At 45.3% G+C, this 26,289-nt stretch overlaps 1 protein-coding gene across 2 annotated transcripts in view; it reads left to right on the top strand.

Annotated features, from left to right (window-relative positions):
* The window catches only part of GNA14 (G protein subunit alpha 14), a 176,396-nt gene extending 153,444 nt beyond the window's left edge, over positions 1-22,952 (top strand). The window contains exons 3-7 of one of the 2 annotated variants that reach the window (XM_045562604.1): positions 13,070-13,224; positions 15,634-15,762; positions 18,039-18,168; positions 20,631-20,784; positions 21,834-22,952. In XM_045562604.1, the coding sequence (XP_045418560.1) occupies positions 13,070-13,224; positions 15,634-15,762; positions 18,039-18,168; positions 20,631-20,784; positions 21,834-22,024 (759 nt within the window). In that variant the 3' untranslated portion in view covers positions 22,025-22,952. Of the gene's footprint in view, positions 1-13,069; positions 13,225-13,247; positions 14,767-15,633; positions 15,763-18,038; positions 18,169-20,630; positions 20,785-21,833 lie in introns of those variants that run through there. The other variant, XM_045562605.1, reaches the window with a different exon arrangement.
* Positions 22,953-26,289: the final 3,337 nt, after the last annotated feature.

Genomic DNA, 26,289 nt, shown 5'->3' with positions numbered 1-26,289 from the left:
GTCCTCTCCATCCTCAACTGGGTATAACTCAACTCACTCAGCCACCTTGAACAGGCTGATGATTGTTTTAGGCTCTCTACAGAGAGTGACTACAGTGGGTGTGTCTTCCTGTATACTTTGTTTTTTGTTTTTTGTTTTTTTCCTGTATACTTTGAAAACAGAGGTGTCCACAATACTAAATGTTTATAATTAAAGAATACTTTCTTCAGCTATAAAATGTTGATGTTGCAGAGATCACCCCCCAACTCCCCACCTCATTTTACTAGTGAACTGAGACCCTGGAGTCTGGATGAATTTATCGAAAGCTCCTTCCCGGTGGACAAGCTGAAGTTATAGCCTGAGTCCCCTTGAAGGAAGCTAATCTGACACATCTGTCTGCTCCACAAGGCACATGGCAGCCTTGCTGTGCTTGGGCACACTGGGTGGCACTTTAGCGCTATGCTCAGGGGACATTTTAACCAGTGAAATCATCACCAAAAAGCATAAAGATGCCAAAAACATGGCGCTAGAGAGACCATAGGAAGAACAGTTGCTTGCAGTAGAAGAGGTGAAACAAGAAGGTAGAGGCTCGTTTTGTTTGACCTCAGCTTGGGGACACATGCAGCAGGTGACTCTGATTTCTCGCTGCTTCATACATGTCCAAGGATGACCACGAAAGTGCCATCAGTTTTGGTTTGGGAGTTACAAATGAATCTTAGCCAGTAGGTGAATTTGCACATATGGAATTTATGAGTAATGAGAATTGCCTACATTTGTTGGTCACTTTGAGGTGGCACGTAAGCCCCCGGCATGTGGGAAGGCAGGAGGGAAGTGGATGAAGACAAGGACTGCAGTCTCTGTCCTTTATGTCCACTGTGCACGGGCCATGCTGGGCTCTTGGCATTTTGCTGGGGCTGACCACAGCCCCAGGGAAGAGAAATGTTTAAACACAAGAAGAGCCCTCTCGTCTTGCTTGCCTTGGTGAATCCCGTTTTGTAAATCAGGACTTGAGACCATGAGCACGAGGAATTCAGGGTGGGGACAGAAAGGGCAGTTCATTTAGGCCAACCAGCTGGGAATAAAAATTCCAAAGCCCCAGAATCCCATGGTCCCTGGGCAAACGCCCTGAGGATGCAGATGCCGACGGAATACCGGAATCCCAAATGTTCTTCAGCCAAGCTCCAGTTTCCAGTCTGTCTGGGACCAGTAAATCCTACTGATTTTTTTTTTTGTTCTCTGATATTTCTAATGTTGGTGTCTGGACGGGCAGGTGGGCGGGGTCTGAACACTGAGAGGCACACACAGCGAGCTTCTAGAATGATGCCTGGGCCCACGATGGGCTCTAGAGGGAGACAATGCTCTGGCCTGGGGCCATTGGAGGATTTTTATTTCCTAATGTTTGTTCTTTAGCTCAGCCTTGGATGTACCTGCCTAGCTGGTGTTACTGAACTAACTGAATCTAGCATTTCCTTCCCTCTGCATTTGTTTGAGTATGAAACCTGTTTTAACAGAGAGTTGGGGTCAGATTTTTTTTAAAGATGCTTTGGAGAGGCTTTTTGGGGGTTGGGGTGCATTGGCTTCTCTTGAAAGTCAACAGCGCCCCAGAGAGAGTCTGGGGACCATCCACCCAGGCTGGGACCAGTCCACTTGTCTTGGATTTCAGGCTCTTGGGAAACATCTGTTCATTGGCCCTAGGCTGCTCGACACAGCGCAGACTTTATGAAAACAAACAATGCAATATTAAGCCTCAAGGAAACTAGCACATAAGATTTAATAATACAGCTTGCTTAAGGAAGTTATTAAGGGAAAAAAAGAAATGGGAAAATTCTGTGAATTTTGTGAAAAGGAATCTGAATCAGAGCAATTCTAACATTTTCCACTGAATGGTGTTTTTATTTAATCTTACTACATGTAGGCAGGCATCACTTAATGATAGGGCTTCATTCTGAGGTGTCAGGTGATTCTGTAGCTGCGTGAACATCCAACCTGGATGGTGTGGCCTACTGCACACCCAGGCTATCTGGTATACTCTGTTGCTCCTAGGCTACAAACCAGTGCAGCATGTGGTTGTGCTGTTATGGCGTGGTAATCTTATGGGACTACCACTGTATATGTGGTCCAATGGCTGAAATGTCAGTATGTGGCACATGACTATAATTGCTTCCACTCTAAGGGCAGGTCCACACTCTAAATTAGTTCTGGGCATTGCCCTTTGAAAATTCTGAGGAGTTGGGGAAATATTCTTAGGTGGAATTCTCTTGCTTTTTACACTTATTAAAGTTTTTTTTAAGTTTCCTTTTCCATATCTTGCACATCTGTTACCATCATTCCCATAAAGACTGGAAACTTGGGCATAAGGATAATATTTTTTCAGAGTCACATACTTATACCTCAAATGGTGCTTGGCAAAGAGCGGGTACTTCCTAAATACATGCCTGCTTAATGAATGAATGAGGGAATTAAGGTTTCAGCAGTGTGCTACTTAAACACACTTAATTAGAAATTATCTATCTACACAGATGCTTCTTGACTTACAATGGGCTTGTATGCTGGTAAATCCATTGTAAATTGAATATTGTAAATCGAAAATGCAATTAATACAATTAATGCACCCACCATAGCTTAGCCTGGCCTTCCTTAAACATGCTCAGAATAGTCACATCAGCCTACAGTTGGGCAAAATCATCTACCATGGAGCCTATTTTATAGTTAAAGTGTTGAGTATGTTGTGTAATTTATTAAATACTGACTTGAAAGTGAAAAACTGAACGGTTGTGAGGTTTCCACTGGATGTGCATTGTCAGAAAATTGTGAGTTGAACCATTGTAAGTCAGGGACCGTCTGTGCCAGGCAAACATTTCTGTAAAGGGCAGAGAGTGAGTGCTTTAGGCTTTGTGGACCACGTGGGCTCCAACGCACCAGCTCGACGCTACCGTTTTAGATGTGGAAGCAGGCAGACCGCAGGAAGGGGTGCGGCTGCATTTCGATGGAACTTTATTTATGAAAACAGGCAGTGAGCTGGATTTGGCCCATTGGCTGAGGGTTACCCTGATCTACACAAAAGCATACACCGACATTATGCAAACATTAGAAATCACCGTGATAAAAGAGAAAGAGATTTCAAGAATCTGTGAGTGGCTGAGCCAAAGCTCTGCGTTCACCGAATTCTGTTTCACTCTCAGCCTGAGCGCACAGGAAGACCACACTTCCCACCCTCCCTGGCACTCAGGTGGAGCCTCGTGACCGGTTCTGGCCAATGAATTGTGTCCAGAAGCGAAGTCCACCTTGTCTAGATCTGGCTCATGAAACCTTCTGAGCGCTGCTCTGTGCTCTGTTCCCTCCCGCGCAGACTGGGTGCGGATGATCTCGTGGAGGACTCCAGGGCTCCTGGCGTTGGAGGAGCCACTTGCTGGAGGGAGCCTGGATCCCTGGATAACCATGTGGAGAAGAGTCCTCCCCAGCCCACCACGGACTCATGCTGGCCTGTGAAGCAATGTAAAATAAACCTGTGTTGTCAAGGCACTGAAATTTGGGGTTTTCACCCTGTCCTTTGTAACAAGGCTGCGTCTGGGCTCAGATCTGGGTAAAAGAAAGAAACTGAGCAGTAAGACGCGCTCAGGGGAGTCCTCTCCAGGCCTGACCTGTTTGGGGGACCTGCCGTCTTTGATTGGGGAGAAGGGGAATGAGGAGGTTTTGGTGCTTAACGCTCTTCTGGAAAATGTGTATAGGAAGCGGTACTGCAGTTTGGGTCTGAGAAACGGGGATCTTGAAGAGGAAGCCACTGTAAGGGGGGGTGGGAACAGCAGAAATGGGGAGACACAGATAAGTGACTTTTTAAAAAGTTTTACTTGCACCACACCAACACTCATACCCAGGATTTGCCCTGATGCCTTTGGTACAAGGGTTCATCTCTGTGCTGGTTAACATGAGTTTCTCTGAACTAGGCTAGGACCTCCCCACCCATCATTTCTCTCTCTCTTTGGGTATATAAAGGACAGTTTGATGGCATCTGTAATAAACCAATACCAAAACCTCAGTGGCTTAGCAAAATGGAGTTGATTCCTTAGTTACATACATCTCAATGCAATGTGAGTTGGTGGGGAGCGTGGGGGTGGGCTCTGTTCCATATAGTCACTTAAGATGCAGGTTCCTGTCACCTCAAGGCTCCCCCTCCTCTTGGTCTTCACTGTCCGCTCCTGTCAGCTGAGAAATGGGAAAAGAAAGCGTGGAGTGGGATCGCATGGGAGGATTTCGAAGGCCAGGCCTGGTCGTGGCACACATCAGTTCAGCCTGAATTCCTCATGCAGAACCCAGTTACCTGGGCCCACGTGACTGCAAGGGAGGCTGGGTATAGCATGACCTATCGGCCCAGTAGGAAAATAAAACAGGGTTTGAGGGACCCATAGCCATCTCTGTCTTAGTGGGAAAATACTTTGAGCTTCCCAAAACTGACTTTACAAATAAGTTTTTAAAATCAACCTGTTCTTGAATTGAGGCCACCCCAGTGTTGGCTTTTTGTGATTGTTGTTTTTATAACTGTAAGCCTGTAGTTCTGCCTCCTTGTCTGGAAGGACCATGGACATTATCCCATAGCAAAAAGAGAACGAGATTTCTGACAGCTGACTGTCACTCTGCAGGAAGCCAGCAGGTGGGGGGACCAAAGCATTAAATACTTTCCCTGCGGAGGGTCCTTTTGGTCTGAGAGCTCCCCCAGCCCTGCCTCCCTGGTCTCTTGTCTTTTCTCACCTCTGCCTTTCCCTGCCGAATCCCAGCCTTCTCAACAGCAAGGCCCTGGCCACTGAGGAGAATTCGGGTGGGCGCCCGCATAGACCCTGCCGTCCTCCCAGCAGCAGGAGGCAGATTCTGCACAGGCACAAAAGAGACGGATCTTCCTCTTGCTAAACTGAGCTGTCTCTTGCAACACACAATAATTTTGATGTGCTAAAAACCAAACTCTTCTCAACTAGAGGACAAGGGGAAGGAACGAGATGGTGACAGGGACAACAGACCCTGTCTTCCTACATAACATGACCATATTATGTGGTCTCTGGGCACATACAAATAAACTGGCCCCAAGAAAATAATTTTCTGACAGGCAGCCTCTATTGACCAAGTATACTTGTTCCTTTTTTGGAGGCGTTGAGGGTTGGGCTAGCAGACGCTGTTTGGTAAAGTCTACCTGGACTATGTTCCACGGGGGCTTTAGGGCTTCCCAGAGCATCCTAGGGGCAGGAGCGTTATGTGAGAGGCAACATAGCACGGAGCTGGGCTGGGCGCCCCACCGCACATGCACGGTGCCATCTGTGGCAGGCACAGGCAGGAATCCAAGTTCATGGAGTCACGGAGGGAGAGGACTCAGCCCCCTTCTCCTTCGTCCATCAGGCCACCTTCAGTGGGGAATATTAGCCTATCCCCGCACTCATCCCCGGTTGAAATGTCTCCTTTTCTTCGATCCCTTAGCATTTGTGTGTGTGTCTGTTGTAGCTCCCACCCAAAGGCATAGCTGTAATTCTGAAATCCTCCAGGGTGGGGCCTGTTTCCACTGCCAGCCCTGGATCCGGCACAGAGCAGGTGTGCGATAGTGTGCACTGGGGGCTGCCAGTGCCCAGCCGAGTGTGGGACATTTAGGTCACTTCCACTGAGGCCTAAGCTACTTCCTGCCTTGGACCTAAGGTTGCAGGGGATTTTGCCCCTAAATAGAATTGAACAGACTGTCGTGGAAGCTTCTGTGTATCAGTTTGGGTTTGATCAGGGAGTCAGAGTTGCACAGAGTGCTCCGGAATAATGGACTGACTGTGGGGATTGCGGGGCATGTCACTGCAGGTGCCACGGAGAAGGCACTGGGAGGCTGTCGTCTCCGCATATCTAGTGGGGGGCCTGAGGTGGCTATGGGCCAGCAGGGCAGGCAGCCGGGGGAAAAACCTGGATGTGAAGCAAAGCAAAGGCAGAGCAGAGACACCCTGGAACCTGCCAAGACAAAGCAGAACCCAGGAAAGCCAAGCGGATCCCATGGGGATAAGCAGCATCTGCCTTTCACCACCTTCATCTTGACAGAGCAGGTGACTTGTAGAGAAGCTGGAACCCTTTGCCACGAGCCTACACCTGCCACGTGTCTACCCCAGGATGTGGAGAAGCTGAGCTGGGATTTGGAGGAGCCAAAGGAGAAGGTCCAAGCAGGGGCTGGGCTTGCTGAGGTCAACGAGGTTGACCAGGAGATCAGCCGCATGTGTTTGAGCTGCCCCCCAAATCTCACTCACATGTCTTCTGTGGCCAGCCCTAACCCAGAACCACACGTGAAGGGGAATTCTGGGAAACGTCGCTAGGGCTTAGACAAGTTGGTGCAGTATTAGGTCACACATACTGTCTCTCAGTTGCATTATTAACACTCACTGTAGCTGCAGGTGTTTGTGCCAAAGTAACGTGTCACAGGAGCCTTCAGAAAGATCCTTTTTAGTGAAACCCACTGAAGTTTTGACAGATCAGGAAAGATAAAGTAACTTGTCCTTTTATGCCAACACTTCGTGGCTGGTGAATTCCGTTCTTTGTTTTTTGTTGGAGAAAAGAGGAGGAGAAAGAGAGAGACAAAGATTGTAGTAGAAGTGATGGTTTCTGCTGAATCTTGAATGGGGTTAAAAAAGCTTACTTTCCATTCTGAGTGTGGTGGGAGATTGGGGAAGTCTAGGTGGCTCTAGTCCAGCAGTGAAATGTTCAAATGTCCGAGGGGTGGGTGGGTGGGGAGGCCCCCTGGGGAGTGAGTCCTGCTGGGGCCCAGAGTCTCCAGAGAAGCTGGAAATTGATCAAAAGTAGCTGGACAATCAAATTTTTACATGATCTCTTAATAAGTAAATGGTCATTTTTATCAATATTCCAGGTGTACTTGGAAAAAGTGTACATTCTACAGTTACTTTGAGTGCACTAAAATGTATCCATAGGTCAAATTTGCTGATCATAATGTTTGAATTGTCTATATCTTTCCTGAATTTTTTGTTGCTTTATTCTATGTTACTGAGAGAGGTATGTGAAAATCTCCCATATGATGAAGATTTGTCTATTTCTCCATTTCAATTTGTGAAATTTAGTCTATATTATTAGCTGCATAAAGCTTTAGAACTGTTGCATCTTTCTGAATCTTTTTGCCATTTGAAATATATCTCTCTTCTAGCTCTAGTTCTGCTTTTCACCTTAAATTTTACTTTTGTATTAATAAAGGGACTGCAGCTTCTGTTGGATTACTGTTTCATGGCATATCCTTTTCCATCTTTTTACTTGTCTGTCTTTGGAGTCGCCCTATCTTCTTATGCTTGGTTATTTTTGGTGCTGTGCTGGACACATATTTGCAATCAAATGCTCTACCCCTGAGCTACACTTCCTGGACACATATTTAAAAAAATAATTTGAGGGTAAGGAAGATGTTATCTTCCAGACTGCAAAAGGGAGTTGTCTTTTCTTCTGCCAGGTGCCTGGGGGGCGCCCATTTCTGAGATTGCGATGATCACAAACCGAGTTGCAGCCCCCCAAGGGCTGCCTGGTCGGATCCTGACGCAGAGCCAGAGGGCTCATGAGGGTCTTTTGCTCTGGCCGACCCTTAAACCTCAATCCCTACCACCCTAGCCCTGCCATGTTGAAAAAGGAGCTGCTCACCTGTCAACTGTCCCTTCCAGAATGGGCAGAAGTCTCGGGAGTAAGAATCCCAGATGCTGAGTCCAACTGCGTGTGCACCATTTTCCCTGTATTCTGGCTCAGTGATTATTTACTATTTCTTTAGCTTTTTAACACTTTCAAGCACAGTTAAAAAAATATTTTGTCTACCTGCCCTTAGTGGGATAGTTGACCCAAATTTCCTAGTCATCCTTTACCAGAAGCAGAAGCGCCTTGTTTATTTTCTGCAGGAAAAACTCTCTCTGGCATAGTTGATGGGCATTTTCTTTATAATGCAATGTTTGAGATGCTTCAAAAGCTGGTGGTTGTGGGACACGGAAATTTTACTACCTAATTTTTGTTTAACAGACCACGTAGCGTAACCCTGGACCTTGGTGTAGTTGTTAAAACAAAGAGCGGTGATTGTACAGAAGTTGGAAATACTATGCTACAAGGAACTCTCGTTTGTAATCCTATATTTTATCTTAGTCTCACTTGTTTTTACAAATCTTGTTAAGTTTATAGGTGTTGCTCATCAAGTAGACACTTGAAATTTTATTTTTTCATATTGATAATATATTAGTGAATATTAATTTTAAGGAAAATGTCAGCTAGACAGGAAGCACAAGCTCAAGAGATCTATTGTACATCATACTAAGTTAATAACAATATCTTGTAAACTTGAAAATTGCTAAGAGTAGATTTTAAGTGTTCTAACCACAAAGCCATAAGTATTGTGAGGTAATACAAATACTAAATGGCTTGATTTAGCCATTCCACAACGTACACATATATCAAAACATCCTGTTGTATGCCATAAATATATACAATTTTAATTTGCCAATTAAAATGCATAAATAAATAAAAATAAAAAAATTTAACAAAAATGCTCAATTATCTAATGAAAGGACAAGAACTGTAGCTTAATTGGGAAAGTCAGTGGGAAAGTCATTCTTGAAAAGCAAGCTGCGAGCCCACTGTCCCTGCGGGGCCTTAGTGGGGCAGGCGGCCCGCGTGGGGACGATCTGGAGGAGATGGGGCTGCCCACTGGGCTCTGGGTCCCAGCCAGAGGGGGCCGCTGTGCTCGGCAGGGACAGTCACCAGCAGCCGTGGGTCCCCGCGTGGAACTGGCAAGGCACCACTTCATCAGCAGCTTCTTTTACTGTTAGCCTGGGAATTTCTGAGTGTAACACACATGGAGGACATCTGTTTTCCGTGTTCTCCCTTCAGAACAGTGAAAATGAGGATTTTGTTGGAGAAAGGGAAAGAGGAAAAGCCAGATATGAGCTCAGTGTTTTGAGAGCCTGGTCATGTTTCTTGTATCTGCTGAGTTTGCTCCTGTAATATTTACTCCTTTGAAACTGATTCTTTTTTTTTTTTTTTTTCATTTCAATTAAACGAATGTGTTAGTCAATTTCAACTCACTATGCTCCCCAAGCCTAGGACCCTCCCATGAGCTACAGAGAGACCCATTTTATTCATTTGTGTCCTGGACATCTCCACTGAGATACTGGCCACCTCAAACCCAGCATGTCTCCTACCCAAGTGACGTGACGTGTTCCCTATCCCTGGTCCTCTTCTGACTTTTCATCTCCTCTTTACGTGAGATGAAGAAGCTAATCTTAAATGACACAAAACATTTCCCACATTGTATGAGGGCCCCTTGCTCTTAGAGCGTGTGCCCCATGGAGGCAGTTGAACGTGCCCATTAAATGCCCACCTGCCCGTGTAGGAGCCTGTGTAGCCAAGCTGGGGGCTGGGGAAATATGCATAAAGCTTCCCCTTTGCAACATACAGACATTGTTAACAGTAGACAAAAAGTCATTCATCTCATATTCCATAGTCCAATAGAAAATTTTATGTAAATGAAGGTAATGGATTACCTACTACTTGCCCCTGGAATGTTCTCTGGGCCTTGGCTGTCACTCTCTCTCCTAGCCATAACAACTTGTGACCAAAGAACAAACCCTTGTCAGGCCAGTCTTTTTCAGAGTGACTTGACTAAAGAACTGTTCCAGATAAATGGTGGCTAAAGAAACACAACCATGAAATGCAACATGTGATCCTAGATTGGGCTCCAGATCAGATAAAGGACATTCATGGAACAATTGGCAAACTTTGGATGAGGTCTGAAGATTAGATAATAATATTGTGTCAATGTTAATTTCCTGATTTTCATCATTATACTGAGATTATGCAAGAGAATGTCCTCAATTTTAGGAAATCACACTGAAGTCTTTAGAGATAAAGAGGCATTGTGTCTGCAACTCTTAAATATTTTAGGAAAAAAGTAAATGTGCGTGTTGGTATGCGTGTGTGTTCAGGTATTTGTATGCACACTCACGGAAGGCGAGGGGAGGAATGAGAAAGCAAAGTAGCAAATTGTTAACATTTGACCAGTCTTGAAAGGCATAGAGGAAATCCTTTTACCATTTTCCCCACATTTTTGTAAGCCTTAAATTACTTCAAAATAAGAAAAAAGATCTTGACAGGTAGGAAAACTAACCAGGAGGAACCAATGATAGATAGCATGGAGAGATTGGAACTTGGAGTACTTCTGGGCCTCTGGTGTACAGTCTGTTCCAAACTCAAGTCCTATTGGGTTTCCAAAGAGCCTGAGCTCTTGCCTTCTTTCAAATCAGATTCCCGCAAACTCCCCTCACTTGGCTTAACAGACAGCCTGTCTTTCTTTCCTGGCTGAGTTCCTCTGGTTACCCAAGAGGTCATGTCTATAGCTTCTCCCCAACTTCCACCCCCCAGTAGCCTATGTAGAAGCTTGCATTCCTCTTTGATATTTCACTGGGATCCACTTTTTCTCCCTATTGGAAGAGCCAAAGGCTGCATTTATCCATTGCAATATGTGTCAGTCAGAATACATCTGCTGCAGTAACAAACTGCCCCTAAAGTTCAGCTTATTTACCTTGTTGATTATAACTTAGGAGTTGATCTCTCACTTGTGCTACGTATCTGATACAGCGAGTGAGGGCGTCTCTGCTCATTGCAGTCACGCGGGACCCCATCTTGTCTCACACTGCCAGAGCCACCACGGCAGATGAAAGGCAATGTGGTGAGTTACTCACTGACTCCTTAAAGTTTCTCCCCAAAAGAAACAGAAGTGACTTCTATTCACATTATATTCCTCCTGAAGGACAACCCTACGTTGAGTCTGGGAGGAGGAGAGGCAGAAATGTATCTGTAACATCCCTGGTGATTGTCACAGCACGAACTCCTAGCAGTTTAGTTGAATGTAAGAGTTCAATGTAGGTGAGCAGCAGGAAAAGAGGCAAGCGCCACAAGAAACAAGGATGCGGGGGACCCGGGAGCCAGAGTTAGAAAGACAGCTCAGCCCAGGGTCACCGAGCAGCTCCTCCTCTGAGACTGCCCTGACCTCCCTTGTGCTCCCGCTGTGACCCGCATGGACTTCCGTCATCCTCCCTCGCTTTCTTCTGCCCTTATTTTCTTGTGACTTTCTGTCTGTTAGATAAATTTTATATGCACCACAAATGTTTGTTCAATGCACACATCAACAGAAGGTGTCTATTATCTGCCAGACACTGTGCTAGGTTCTGGGATGTAAGGATAAATAAGACACTGTAGGCTCTGCCCTGGTGGCATTTCCTGGACAGAGAAGAAAACAGCTATTTTACATGTGGAGGGTAGAGCTCTGCACAGCTGACCTATTTGGGAGGCGAGAGGGAGGCCAAAGGAGGGGAGGAGGTGGGAGATGGAGTAATACTGTCCAGGTTCTCCACTTATCATCCTCTCTGGCTGGGAACAGGACACGTGGTGTGCAGTGCACTAGCAGCAGCATCCGAAGTCACGGCTTAAGGGCTGCAAATGTGTCCTGTGTTTGCAAATAAGAAATATTTATTAGGCATCTGCTACAATAATAAAGGCTAATTCTACTTACATTTGAGTAATACTTTGTAGTTTATAATGCAGGTTTTCCTGATAATCACTGGCTCATCTTACAAATGAGGATACTGAACGCCCCAACTGCACTACTTAGAACTCAGGGTCCCCATTCCTGATCCAGGGCACTTCCCACTAATCCATCCTGCCTGCACTTGTAGTTTGAGACACTACCTGCTGAGGGTCCCACACAGTCTCGGGGAAGAGTTTTTCTGATGGATTTTTTTTTGTGTGATGGATGTGGCGCAAAGGCATGTCGATTTAGTCTGAGTCCTTGGTTTTGCCTTGAGCCAAGTGAATCTGTAAGATCCTCCTTTTCTCTGGCTTCCTGTTGGATGATTTCAAGGATGAACAATGCAAGATAAAAGCAGCTTTCCAGGGGGGACCATGTACCCTTGAGGAGATCACAGCTACCAAACAGATGCTTTGCTGACTCACAGCTGCCAGTGAACGCCCAGCTCTGCAGGGTGATGTAATTGCCACGAGATACAGGGAGATGGGAGAGGGAAGAAGAGGCTGAGTCCTGCCTCTCTCGTTGGGATTTGTTTATCTGCTGCAGCTGGCAGCCAAGGAAAGGCTGCTGAGTCTCTGGGGCCAACACGTGGGAATGTTGTGGATGCAGGCAGCCTTATCATTTTCCTTTTCTAAGGTTTGGAAGGAGTTCTGGCTTTGTGCTAGCCTTCCATTGATTAAACAAGATAATGTAGGTAGAGCCCTTGGCACATAGTAAGTGGCCAATAAATGGAAACTGCTATAGTAGTACTAATTACATAGTAATGAGCTTAACAATTACTGTAACAATACAGAAATAGTGTTAGAGCAATAATTACTTAATAACCATGATAATAATAGATATAATAATATCATAACAATCAGTGGTATGGGGGGCAATGGGAGGGGTTCACCCAGTGGGAAAGAGTTTTTATCAGTGATACATGATAACAAAAAGTGGACTGTGGAACTTTCTGTACTTTCCCCTCAATTTTGCTGTGAACCTGACACTGCTCTAAAATGTAAAGCCTATTAAGTTTTTTTTTTAAAATAAAGGAAAGAACAAAGAAAGACTAATGATTATTTGGTATTTTTGTTTTTCAGTTCTCTAAAGACAATGCCCCCTCCCCCCATTGCCTGTACCCAGGGTGGGCCTGCTTCTACCACCCAAGCCTTGGTGTGTCGCTGATGATAGTTATTTTTAAATGGCTCCATTGGCCATGCAAATCAGCAGCATGCTAATGAGGAAGTAAACTTCGCTGGTAGGATGCCAGTTCCAGCGTTTCTTTATTCACCCCCGGGGGTTGCATGCTGGAGAAACGGCCCCAGGGCACCGCGGGGAGCGGGGGCAGGTCTGGGCGCTCTGCACCGAGCTAAGCGGCCCATGCACCTGGCGCTGCTGCCCGGCCCTGAGCAGCCCTGGGAGGCGCCCGCCGCGCCCGGCACCTGCCAGCTCTCCCGAGCGTGAGCCGGGTCCACTCTCGTCCCCAGTCACCAGCGGGGCGCTTCCTTTCCCTTGCCTGACGAAAGGTTCTCTCTTCTTTGGTAGGACAACGCCCAGATGATCAGGGAGGTGGAAGTGGACAAGGTCTCCGTGCTCTCCAGGGACCAGGTGGAGGCCATCAAGCGGCTGTGGCAGGACCCGGGCATCCAGGAGTGCTACGACCGGCGGCGGGAGTACCAGCTGTCGGACTCCGCCAAGTAGTGAGTGCGGGCCGGCCGCGCCTGCGGGGGTTGCTACCACGGGGGCGTGGCGGGCACGACCTCCCCCCGCTTTTCTGTATCCCCCCCGGCACCCCCCGACTTCTTGGGGCCGTCTCTTGCCACCTCCTAAAACCCTTCGGCCACTGTCTCCCCAGGTGTCTCTTCTTGCCGACACCCACATGTCACTGTGTTTTAAGCCTGCTGTTTTCAACGAGAGACTCAATCAAACTCGGGGTTCCTTTAGGGGGACCGATCTCATTTTGGGGTGCTGAAATTAGCTGATTTAAACAAGGAATACCCTTGCTTCTGGCTTCCGCTTTGCTCCTCTCCAAATCCCTCTGCCTTTCTGGTCCCCCCATCAGAGAAGACTGCAGGTCCGGTGGCCCGAACGCCTGAAATGCGGCGCTGGGGCCCCCGTGCCCGGCCGGCAGTGCGGTCTGGTGCTGCCCTCCAGCGGGGCGGACGGGCACGCACAGGAAGCTCAGTCTCTCCTTTGTCGACCACCCGCAAAGGTTTGGATCCATAAAGCTCAAGTTCTAAATCCCTGGTCCCTGAAGGTAAAGAGATTTCTATTCAGTAAGCCCCGCATGCAAACTGTCCCGACGCATTCCTCCTTCAGCCTGGTCCCCGGGCACGTAGTTGGATCGCGGTCCTTCTTGAAGAGGTAATGACTCCTGCTTCTGGAGCTCGGCCCTTTCTAGCCTGCCCCGTGTCATCTTCCACCCTCTGAGAGCCCTGAAGTCCTTTCCTGAGACCCACCCCCTTCCCCGCAGGTGCTGCCACTGGCCTCTGAGCTGGCTTGGGTGGGTGGTTTATCTCCATTACCTAGACGACACGGTGGGGACAAGGAAGCCGCAAACGTCCCCTCCTGTGGTTTCGATGGCGTCCCTTTGGTGTTTGTCCCAGGCTGAGAGTTTAATGTCATTAATCCAGGTTGGAATATTTAGGTGCAAAAAAGCATCAAGGCAGGAGAATAAAAGAAAATGCAGCAGGGAGTTAGATCAACATAGAAGAGAGAGATGGAAGGAAGAAAACGCCCCAGGAGGAGGGAAAACTGCCTTTGACAGGAGCAGTGACAGCTCGGAGTCAGAGCCAGCATGGCCCTTCCCTGAGGCAGCCTGGCATTCCTTGCTTCCCAAGGCCCTGGGGACTGGCTAGGGCTCTGATGTAGATGCATTTGGAAAAGGCCCACCAGAAATGGTGCCCAATTCAGCGTAACCCTGAGAGCCAGGCAAGGCCACTGAGAGGGACATGGGTGGGAGACCAAGCTGCCACAGAGAAAGTGGCTCTCGGAAACCCAGACAGTCACCCGAACTTCAGAAAAGGCATTCACGCATTTCCTCTGTCCGGGTCAGTGGTTCTCAGCTGCTTTGCTAGTGATGTCTGCTTATTTGGACATACGTCCGTTTCACAGAAGTTTGATGAGTGCTTGCGATGTGCCAGCACCTTACCACGGTGGGAAGGGCTGCAGGGACAGCCAGCGCTCCCTGCTCTCAGGCTGGTGGAGCAAGACAGGCGTAAATCTAAGAATCACACATCAAAGTACGTAAGCCCTGCGGTGGTGTCTGGGCAGCGGGGCGGGTGGCGGAAGGCTGACCCGGTGCTTTGCTTCTGGAGCCAAAGGCTGTGTGCTGAGCAGGGTTTGCGTCCAGGCCGCCCTGCAAGGCCCAGACATCAGCCCTGCTGGGAGAAGGCAGGGAGCTGTCAATCTCCAACTCTGCTGGTGGCCAGGACCTGAGTTAGTTACTCTACTAAAAAATGCCTTTGATATAAACCTTCAAATTTTTTAAGAAAAGTATTCTCTTATTTTACTACAGAAAAAATGATATATTTAATATACAGCAGAAAATAATCTAAGGCAAGTTTGGGGTTATTTTAGGAGATGTTTAGTTTCCCAGTGCGTTTTATAGGAAAACTTTTTCTTATTGCTGTTATTTTGAATTTCCCCTTGGCCTGTTTTATGTCTGTATATTTTCTTAGAAGCTCTATTTAATTCATTGAGCAAGAGCATCTCCATTATGTAACGTCCTCGGATGAGGGTGCGTGGGAGGGAGGAGGACAGATGGAGAGTCAGAGGGAGCCACTTCCAGCGTCCCTGTCCCTCCAGCCCCGCCATCTCCCTCAGAGGCCAAATGGGGGTGAGGGGCTGAGAACCCTGGAGGAGGAGGAGGAGGAGTGATCTGCATGTTCCCAGAAAGCTCCGGAAAGTGCTTCTGGTCCCTGTTATCTTCACAGCGGTCGTAGGAAGGGTGGAGAGGCCTGGCCCAGGGTTGGCTCTCAAGAACGTCCTTGATGGAACTCATGTGTCTGTGGGGGTCACCGTGAGTTGGGGGTGACTCCCCTTGAGGAGGGCGGACACGTCTCCCTTCCGCAGGAGGAGGCTCAGCTCCTCGTCCTCTGGTCCCGCAGCTACCTGACGGACATCGACCGCATCGCCACGCCGTCGTTCGTGCCAACGCAGCAGGACGTGCTTCGCGTCCGCGTGCCCACCACGGGCATCATCGAGTACCCGTTTGACTTGGAAAACATCATCTTTCGGTGAGACTGTCTCCCCGACGCGGTCCATTAACAGTGTGTCTGCCCGGGCGTGGAAGGCCGCAAACGGATTCTTAAACGTGTTATTCCAGAGCAGGGAGGGCTTGTGTCTCTTAGGGCAGAATGATGTTCTGTGTCACCAGGTGTTTAGAACTGTGCTAGTTCCCAAGTCCTGGAAGGAGAGGAACTCACCTTCCTGTTACCCTTAGAGAAGCAGCATTTCCTTGCTGGAAACGGGAATAATTCGTATGTGAGACACACACACACACAGTTGTGTACTTGTGCACTCTACAGATTGAATATACTTATTATTGACATCTTCTCCTTAAAGTTGAATAATATTTCTCTTCTTTTCTGTTTCCTTCTCCAAGATTTATCCTTCGAGAAAAGGAAACTAAGAATACAAAAATGTGTGTTAAAAAGACATAAAATAACGTATACAGACTACTTACAGCTGTGTAAAAATGTATGCATTCCCACTTACAAATACAGGAAATGCTTTTGGGATGACTTAAGTAGACCTTCACTGTATTTAATTATGGTAAAAAATGAATAATAATATGGGGCATATACATAGCACTGCGAATTTCAAAGCACTTTCGTATCCATCATTTCCCTCGTTCTCCCTAACAATCGTTACACTTGCTTTTGCAGCGGAGACAGCGCAAGGCCAGTCCTCCCACACCCAGGTCCCGTCTTGTCCCCAGTTATGTCTCAGCACTTCTTCAGAATTGTCGTGTGGGGGGTCCTCTGGCCCAGCCCCTCAGCAGACGTCCTGTATCTTTGTTAGCAGACCCCTGATTTTAACGGTAGCCCCTGTGCCTGTCCACCCGTGAATTTATCTAAACCTTTTCAGAATCAACTGCTGCTGGCAACTTCTAAAACCTCGGAGAGGGGCTCCCAAGGGTTTTGTTTGTTTTGTTTTAAAAAAAGACTTTTATTTCTTCTAAGTTTATCTTTCTTGGGCTTTGGCGAATGGGTTTTGCATTACTTTCTGGAGTCCAGCGATCAGGTTTAATGTTATCAACCAGTGACGTCTGTTCTTTCGCACCTCAGAGCACCTCTCCCAGTGGGGTCATTCTGGCAGAAGAATTCTGATCTTTGAAATCGAGGCCTTTATAGAATGGCTTCTTCAAGCCCAACGTCTTGACAATTGCCACGTCCCTTTCCAGCTCCATCCCCTGCTGTGAGGTGGCACAGCCAGCCAGCCGGGAATGCATCATTGCAGGAGTGGCTCTGTCTCCAGGACATGGGTCAAGGACAGGGGTCGATTTTTGGTTTTCTTTCTGGCACCTTCCTGGACAACAGTCCTGGGGGGCTGGCCTGTGTGCCACCAACCACACTGGTCCAGTGTCATCAGAGATTGGGGTGTGTGTGTGTGAGGGGGCGAGGTCGGGGCAAGGTGTGACCTGCCGGCTTGTGGGCTGTATCTGCCCACCATGTATTTTCTTTGGCCCACTCAGTGTTATAAAAATTTTGAGCTAACACTTAAAAATGGGGATGTTTCACTTAAAGCACTTGATATCTCATTTCTCCTGAGAAGCCAGAGGAGCTGGTCGTAGTGAGCCTGCGTTCTGTCTCCAGCGGGTGGCTGCATCGGCCCTCCCTGGTGCTCTACCTGGTGCTCCTGCAGTGGGTGCTTTTGTGCTTCGGAGAGGTCCGCTTGGCTCGTTTCTGTAAACGGTCTGGCCCTGGAGCATTCAGGCTTGGGATTTCTGGGCTGTGATGCCTAGAAATCTTTCCCAAAGACACAGATGAAGTCTTTGGATTTCCATAGTGGACAGAGGACACTTGCTGGTCTTTATAGGGAAGAAAGGGTGGCATCTGTTAATGCAGAAAGGATTAGTGGATAAATTAGAGGAGCCGTGAAAACAAAACTGGGCCCAGGGACTAAAGAAAGCTGGGGGGAACTGGGAGACTGCTGGCTTTTCCATCCCTTTTGTATCTGGTGCTCTGGGACTCTATGGTGGTTGGCACAAAACCCAAGTGTGGATGTCTTTGTTTTCTGCCTGGACTATTGCAGCAGCTTCCTAACCAGGGTTCCCCAAGCGGGCTCCACTGAGTTGCCTTTGCATGCGGCTTCAGGAGCTCCAGCTACGTTCTGTGCCTCCTTTGCTAGGGAACATCCCGGGGTCCCACATCGCCTCAAGCAGTGGTGTTCAAACACTGGGAACTTGGGACCCCTTTTCACTTTTAAAAATTATTGAAGACCTCAAAGACACTGATTTCCGTGGTATCATGATTCATGTCCTGGAGGGATCTGTGTTTCTGTTGAACAGGATGGTGGATGTTGGTGGCCAGCGATCTGAGAGACGGAAATGGATTCACTGCTTTGAGAGCGTCACCTCCATTATTTTCTTGGTTGCTCTGAGCGAATATGACCAGGTCTTGGCTGAGTGTGACAATGAGGTACGTCGGGTGGGGAGCTTAGGTAGCTGCAGAAGCCAGAGCCCTATTTCTGTGGTATCCAGGTCAGGCAGCAGAGCCTCTTCCTTAGGTTAAGTAGTCTTGCTACTCAAACTGTAGTCTGTGCACTGGGTGCTCGTGACAACTGCAAACCTGAGTCAGCCCAGACCAACTAAATCAGAATCTACATTTTAACAAGATCTGAGGAAATTCAAATACATGAGAAAGATTGAGAGTCACTAGCCGGGAAGCCCAGTTCTCAAACTTGGATGCACACCGGGATTCCCTCCGAGCCTGAGTCCAACCCCGGAGATTCTAAGCGATGGTGGGTGCAGCCTGAGCATAGTGATTGTTAAAAAAAACAACTCCCCAGGTGAATCTAATGTGCTGCTAAGGTTGGAAATCACTCAAAAGCAGAGGTTCTCCGCCCTGGCAGCATAGTGGTATCTCCTAGGGAGCTTTTTAAAAATGCCATCTCTTGGACACTACACTAGAGATTCATATTTAACTGGGTTTAGTTTGGGGGTTTCTTTTCCAAGCCCCTCAGGGATTCTAATGAACAGCAAAGCTGAGCAGCACTATCTCTAATAAATTTTATCTGAGCACAGGCTTCCCAACCTCCACCTGCCCTTGACTCTCCCAAATTCAGTCCCTAGTGGAGTCCTGGGCTGCATCTGCCTTCACTTCCCCTGGGACTAACCCAGTGTTCCCTCAGAGCTGCCGTAGCACTGGCTCGTCCAAATCCATTAGCTGGATCTGCCCGGAAAGTGAGGAGGACCATCACGGTCGCTTCTTTGTGAGGTTGGGGGTGGTTCCTGTGGAACACTAACGTCCTCCCCATCGTATTTTCCCTTGGACTTGCACAAGACCTCTTGTCCTTTTAAAAGACATCTCTTGTTTCCAGGGCTTGAAAGCAAATCAATGAAGACCTCTGTCTAGGATTAGGCAATAACTTGAACAAACTGTATCTTCTATTTCTTGAGAGCAGACTTTTCTCAGAGGAGCACAGTTATATTACCTAATTAGTGGAGGATTAACCCATTTACTTGTATCATTGTGCAAAGAACAGAAATCTGCTGCCCAGCTCTCCCAAGTGGGGAATTTTTTTTTTAAATAAAAGACATCCGGTTATGAATATAAAAAATTAGTTCCAAATCTGTCTCGAAATTATTTGTGACATTTCTCAGGAAACTCAAAATGTTAGCCAGGTACATAAGGGACGAGTATCTCAGCCCAATATGCTTAGAAATTGAACATTTTCTCCTCTCCTAAAAATCACAAGGTATTTTGAGCAAGAGTAAGTGGTTGTCACTCCTGACTTTCCCCTCCTGGTTGTGGATATATATTGTATCCACTCAGTTTGCTGTACAGGACTATTTTTCATATATTTCCATGTCCTTGAAGATTATTATAGACAAGATCATAATAAATTTTAAAGAAGCTTTTCAAACAGGTGAGGGGGTGTTTCTCTGCTAATATATTCCAGATCTTAATCCCCAAAATGTATTAATTGGAAAAGGAGCCCGGGTGTCTGGAGTTGTAGGGAAATAGAGATTTATGGCACGTCCCTCTGGAACATGTGCGCTGAGCTTTGAAGTTTTCCAGGCTGACTTCTTCCCTTCCTAAAGGGAAGTTGTTTCTTGCCTCCTAAAAATACTTTGGAGAGAGCAGAGTGCTATCTAGAACAAGTATTGTCACCAGATAAGATTTGTATGTGCCCTGTCTGCTCTCCATAAATTAGGAGCATTTAATAGTTTCTTGCCTATGCCTAATGTTTAGAAATTATTATTATCCTTCCACATAATCTTTACCAGATCCCACTATTACACAGGCTGGGGAAAGTTATTTAAATGTTATGAACAACAGTGTGCTCATCCATGAAATGGGGACACTGTCATGCTTGTGAAGTGTGGCACAGGGTAGCCTCAGGAGCATTGGTGTCCGTCTCTGCCAGTGGCTAGCATTCCTAAGGGCAGTGGCTGGAAGAAGGGCTGGAAGAGCCTTCCTTCCTCCCTCCCTCCCTCCCTCCCTCCCTTCCTTCCTTCTTCCTTCCTTCTTCCTTCCTTCCTCCCTCCCTCCCTCCTTCCTTCTTTCCTTCCTCCCTAGCTGGCACTTCCCCATTCCATAATCCCAACAATTACATGACACAGAAAACTTTTGTCCAATGTGGGTGTGAACCTTCCTTCTCCAAGTTGCATTAAAGCCTTTCTTATTTCCTTACATGTTTGTTTTGGGCTAGAAGAGCTGGGGTGCAACAGGCGAGGGGACTCAGAAGGGGTGCGGAGGGGGCAATCAGAAGCAGGAGGCCGGGTGCCGGTGGGCCCGTGTGCCACCAGCTTCAGCAGAACAGGGACCAGAGACTACAGCAGGGCAAGAGGAGGATGGATAGACCAGCGATTTGGCATGTTGTTTCCAAAGTATTGTTTTCTTTCTGGTTTATCCTAAGTCCCTTGTTTCTCACCTAGAACCGCATGGAAGAGAGCAAAGCCTTATTTAAAACCATCATCACCTACCCCTGGTTTCTGAACTCATCTGTGATTTTGTTCTTAAATAAGAAAGATCTTTTGGAAGAGAAAATCATGTACTCTCATCTAATTAGCTATTTCCCGGAATACACAGGTAAGCGTTTGTCTTGTGGGCAATGTTTCTGTGTCGATCCCGTCCACCTCCCGGGCATCAGTCCAGAGGAACCACGGCTCACAGGGGCTCCCTGAGCTGCCTGGCACAGCCTGTGTCACCATGTGAACGAAGCTCTAGCTGCACCGTGTGTGTTAGCGCCTCAGCACCTCCACACGTGCCTCTCAGTGCCCGGAGTGCACTTGCTAACTCCTCTTGCTGACTCCAGTTCGTTCTCCAAGACCCCGCTGAGGCCTCTCCTCTGGGGAGCCTTTCTGACCCTCCCCTGCCCGTCTGCCCCACAGTAGGGGTGCCTCCTCCTTCCTCCGGCCTGGGTCCCCTTGCTCTCGCGTGGCCGTCATCACGCTGTGTAGTGTATTATTATTACACACAGCTGTCTGCTTACTCAGCTCTCTTCCCAGTCAGCTCCTGAAGGGCAGAACTGTGCCGGATTTATCTTTGCAGTCCCCGATCCAGCCCGAGCACCTGGCACTCCTTACGTGTAGGTTTAAGTGTGGCAATCCTCATTCCCAGACACTGAGTGGACTCTCAAGTTTTTTTACATAACCTGTCCAAGGCAGGAGAGTTTCGTGCCCTACTGCTAATTTATTTCTAGTATGGGAGGTCTCGAATATTGTTAAGTTTGGCATAGATATTTACAGGATTAGAGCACTCAAGCTTTAAAATCAGCCTAATAACGTCAGTTCCCACATTCTTCCCTTCCCCTCTCCTGGCCCACATCTGTCTGTATAAGTTAATAAGGGTTACCTCTCTTCAAAAGTGGTCCAAATCAGAAAATTAAATTGGGTCACTATTTTTAAACAAATCACCTTAAAGTACAATTTTTAGATACCCGAGGACACTTTAAAATACTACTATTTTATGGGTTCATAATGAGATACAATAAAAATAATGTTCCAGGTGAATTAGTCCCCAGAAATCAAGAGCAAAGAAGGATCCCCAATAAGAACAAGAGTACCTTAAAAATGGTTCTTTAGAGGACATGATGGTGAGTCTATCTTTCTTATTCCTCTAATTACACTTGTGACTAGGACCAAAGCAGGATGTCAAAGCTGCCAGAGACTTTATCCTGAAGCTTTACCAAGATCAGAATCCTGACAAAGAGAAAGTCATCTACTCCCACTTCACATGTGCTACAGATACAGAGAATATCCGCTTCGTGTTCGCTGCTGTCAAAGACACAATTCTACAACTCAACCTGAGGGAATTCAACCTGGTTTAAAAGCTGCTGCGCATTCCTCCCCTGTAAAGAAGACGTGGTTTGCAAGCTCTTCTTGTTTTATTTGCAAGTGCTTCTGGCATCCCCTGAGCCAGCCCCCTGTGCCAGGAACCAAGGACATCATGCCGATCACAGGGAGAGAGATGGGTGTTGGGACTTGGAAGATAAAATCTGAGTTTACCAAAATATTTAAGTCTTTAATTCTCATGTTGTTTTTATAATTCTTTTCTTGACTTTTGTGTCAAGACACAACAACTCTTACAGTTTGTGTAATCTTTGAATTTGGTACTTTATAGAATTTTTAAAGGCCACTGTGATTTACTGGTTTTTTTTAAATTAAATTTTAAGTGTGTTTAAAAATAGCCATTAAAATTGTGTAACAGAGGGGCTGGTTAATTTATAGATCATGCCTGGAGACCCCTAGAATTAATTTGGGTGACCTTTTTTTTTTTTAAAGAATATTAATGGGTTTGAAGCTTTTTATTAAATCTTGTAATTTAGAGACATTTCTAATTGAGTTTTTCTCTTCATGCTGAAGAACTCCTTTAATATGCCACCAAAGATTTTTTTAAAACAGTTGGTTCTTTGTGTGTTAACTTTCTAAGCCAAATTAATGAATATATCAGTATATCTAATTTAGTTTTGCTACATTTTGATAAGCATGAAGCCAAAGTTGACATATGGGCTGTAGATAGCATATATGTTATATTGAAAAATGTGTACGTACGCTTGTGTGCGTGTGTGTAAATATATGTTTTTCCCAATGTATACTGACCAGGTCTTGTAAACTTATGAAATGGCTAAAAACCCAAATTGTTTAACAGATGTTATGTAAACCATCCCACAATTCTGATGGCCATCACAGATTGCTGTTTGAATGACGTATGCTGTGCCTTTCTGAGGAGGCTAAGAATATACCGCTCTGCTATTACCTCTGGATTATGTTGTGTTTCTTAGAGCTCATGGTTGATTGATAGTTCCGCTCCTAAAGAGAAACATACTGTGGTCTTAATCGTTAGTAATGCAGAAACAGAACTAAGTTTCCTCCTTTGGGGGCAAGTCTGTATTCATCATGTTATGTTGGCGTTCCTTTCGTAGCTGGCTGGGTAAAGCAAAAGCAGAATCCTCTGGGAAGCACAGAGTGCTTCAAACTAAAGGCCCAGATGGGTTTGTTTCTGCCTTTTATTTGAAGATGCACACACACACAACACCCTTTTGGGGATTTAAGGTGTGCTGTATCTCTTTGAAATCAGCCTACACAACATACCTGGATTGGTATCATAATGCATCAGCCTTCCTATAGCTGCCCTAAGCCTTCCTTTCGGCCAGTTACTGGACTGTCAGGTTCTTATTCTGTGGGAACAATTCCAAATGTGAAGCTCTTAAAGAGCATCAGTGCTGGGAAAAACTGAAATTATGCTTCTCTGTAGTGATTCTACAATAGCAACATTAAGCTTTAAAAATGAATCCTCACTCAAAAGATAAATGCAATAGCAAGAATTTTTGTGGAACCTGACAAACCAATGTTAAAATTTGTCTGGAACAGTAAATGTCCATGAATAACCAAGACAGTTTTGCACAAAACAAAGGGATGGCATGTGGCTCTTCAGGATATCTAAAAACATGAACAAAAAGCAAGACAACTCCTCCCTCCCAGTGGGCTACAGTTATGGCTAATTAACATATGAAAAGGGCTCAACAGAATCCAGTAATCAGGGAAATTAAACAATATGGAATCCTGTTTTTTATTTCAAGCACTTTCTAGCATTGAGTTATTGGCTGACACTTAAAGCATAAAAGAAAATGACGGCTTTCAATTACTCTAGTTGCAAAAGGGCTATCTGGGATTAATCATTCAAAGGGTGGTAACAATAACTTATTTTCTTAAGTCAAGGAAAGGCTGAACCGTCCACATCAGAGGTGAATTAATTACTTCTGCCAATACTGATTCTGCAGGTAGAAAATTCTCCTCTAGCCTTTCTTTTAGAACATATTCATTACTTACTGAGGAAATGAGCCATTTGAAGTTTTCTTAGATTGACAGACACAGCATTGGTAGTTAAGAATTCACTAAGTACTACCACCCAAAGCTTTTAGTCAGCAGTAATCATACTGGGCTGAAATGCTGTCTGCTTTGACTGAAAAATCAGGATCTTGGGCAATGTGTTAGTTACTGACATTTATTTAGGTCCCAAGGAGGGTACGATTTGGATAAGCAAGTGAAGGCTATTATTTCTAGTTCTATCCCAACACTAAAAACAGAAGCACACTAGAGATCAGAAATCTTTATTTGACTCAATTTATTTGAAAAAGGCATACATGGTTAAAAAGGGCAGTCTTCTTACCATGCAATCCAATTCTACCAGTATCAAGAAATAATTATTGTTTAGAAAAAAGTCATTAGTGAGCATGACCAACCAATTTTTTGGAAAAAAAAAAAAAAAAGACAAGACTAAGGTCATTTTTAAGAGGAAGAAATTCACTATAAACATTTGCGTTTATAAATTATCTTATCAGAACACAAACAACCAAGGCAGAGACTGTGTAACAGGCAACTGAGGGGAAGCCCACATAAAAGAGAGAAAAGGAACAGAAAAGTGAAGGAAATACTGCAGCAATGCAGAGATATTTATAAAATTATCATAACCAATGACCATATTTTCACCAAAGAATAAACATTCCAAAGAAGCACAGACTATTTGGTCAATATAAAAATTAGCAAGAGAAAGTATTTTTAAAGTGCACCGTTCCCGAAAAATTCATTTTTATATGTAATACACAGTCATATACAGAGATGATCATTTTAAAAAGTCTTAACAATCTTTCTGGCCTTGTAACAAGTCCCAGATACAATTTCTAATAGTTTGTGTGAGTATAAAATCATTGATTTTGAGAATATTTCAATGCAATCAATCTATGCCACATTTTTACTTGAATGTTTTTCAGTCCAAGAACTGGGAACTTTGGGTAACCAACTGAACATTGGAAGTATGATGGCCTAACAGAAATGTTGGGGTTTTCCAACATGTTCTACTTTCAGTAAACTTCTGATTATTAGAAATTTCATTATACCAATCTCATAGGGTTTCTTGTTACAAGGACTTCAGTAGAAGGAACACATTATTAAGGTATCAGAGTAATACTAAATGAATGGTTCAGTGACAGGGATTTTCTATCATAGTAGTTTGATATCTATCATAGCAGGTGTTCAACTATAATACAAATTAATTTGTATATGTATGAAGTAATAAAAACTTTAAAAATACACCCTATCAACCTATAAAATTTGAAGATATATTTCTCATGTAGTTCTTTGGGTAATCAAAATTATCATTTTTTTGAAAATGCCATAATGCTTTTAAAAAAGTAGAACCAATCCATAATTCTAAAGAAAAATATTTTTCTAAACGACACAGAACAATTTATTTTACAAAAAAGGAAATAAAGTAGAAAAAGGTTTCAATTAAAGAAACACGAATGAGGTTTGTGATAGAGTAGGATTCAGCATCTTTGCATATGTGCTGGCCTTGCTTTTCAGAAAGCCCTGAAACAAATGCTACTTTAGATCCATTGTGACAGAAAGAAAAGCTGGAAAAAAAGTTTGTACAAATAGCCATATTGGCCAACAATTGAAAATACAGATTACAAGAATCATGAAAATTTTAACTGGCTACTCCTACCTTGATTACGTTGGAATTATCAATAAGGAATAACTTCAAAAGTATATTTCAAAGGATTAGGCAGGAGAGTGAATGGGTTTCCTTTTAGAGTAAAAGAGCTGTATGTGACACTGAATAGCACCAAAGAAAATCAGATTGAATAAATTCTATATTGAGTCCTGCATATGGAATATAGGTTATCAGCATTTTCTACTTGGATCTTAAAGAAATGAGGAAATCCATTATCTTTACTTAAAATGCATTGACATTTATATAGCACCCCCCAGCAAATGAGTATTTTGGCCCTGTAAGAATGTACCCTATATATTAGCCCCACATTTTTAAAGGCCTTTGCCACCTATGTGGTGAATCAGCCAAAAGGCAGATGGAGCAAATTCAACTTCCTCAAAAATGAAAACTTCTGTCCCCAAGTCTAGTAAAATGCTTAGTGGTAAAGAGGTTGAAATACCTCTAGGTAAATGATACCAGGCAGCCTTTTTTGGGTTCTGTTTGTAGATCTAATTTTTCTATGCTTTTTCTGGTTCCACTGAATCATCTGAGGATATCCTGATAAACAGCAAGAAAGGAAAACATTTTATAAACCAAAAC

The sequence above is a fragment of the Lemur catta genome, chromosome 10 (genome assembly GCF_020740605.2).
Source record: "Lemur catta isolate mLemCat1 chromosome 10, mLemCat1.pri, whole genome shotgun sequence".
Taxonomy (NCBI): Eukaryota; Metazoa; Chordata; class Mammalia; order Primates; family Lemuridae; genus Lemur; species Lemur catta.
This window is presented reverse-complemented; position numbering and strand designations above follow the sequence as displayed.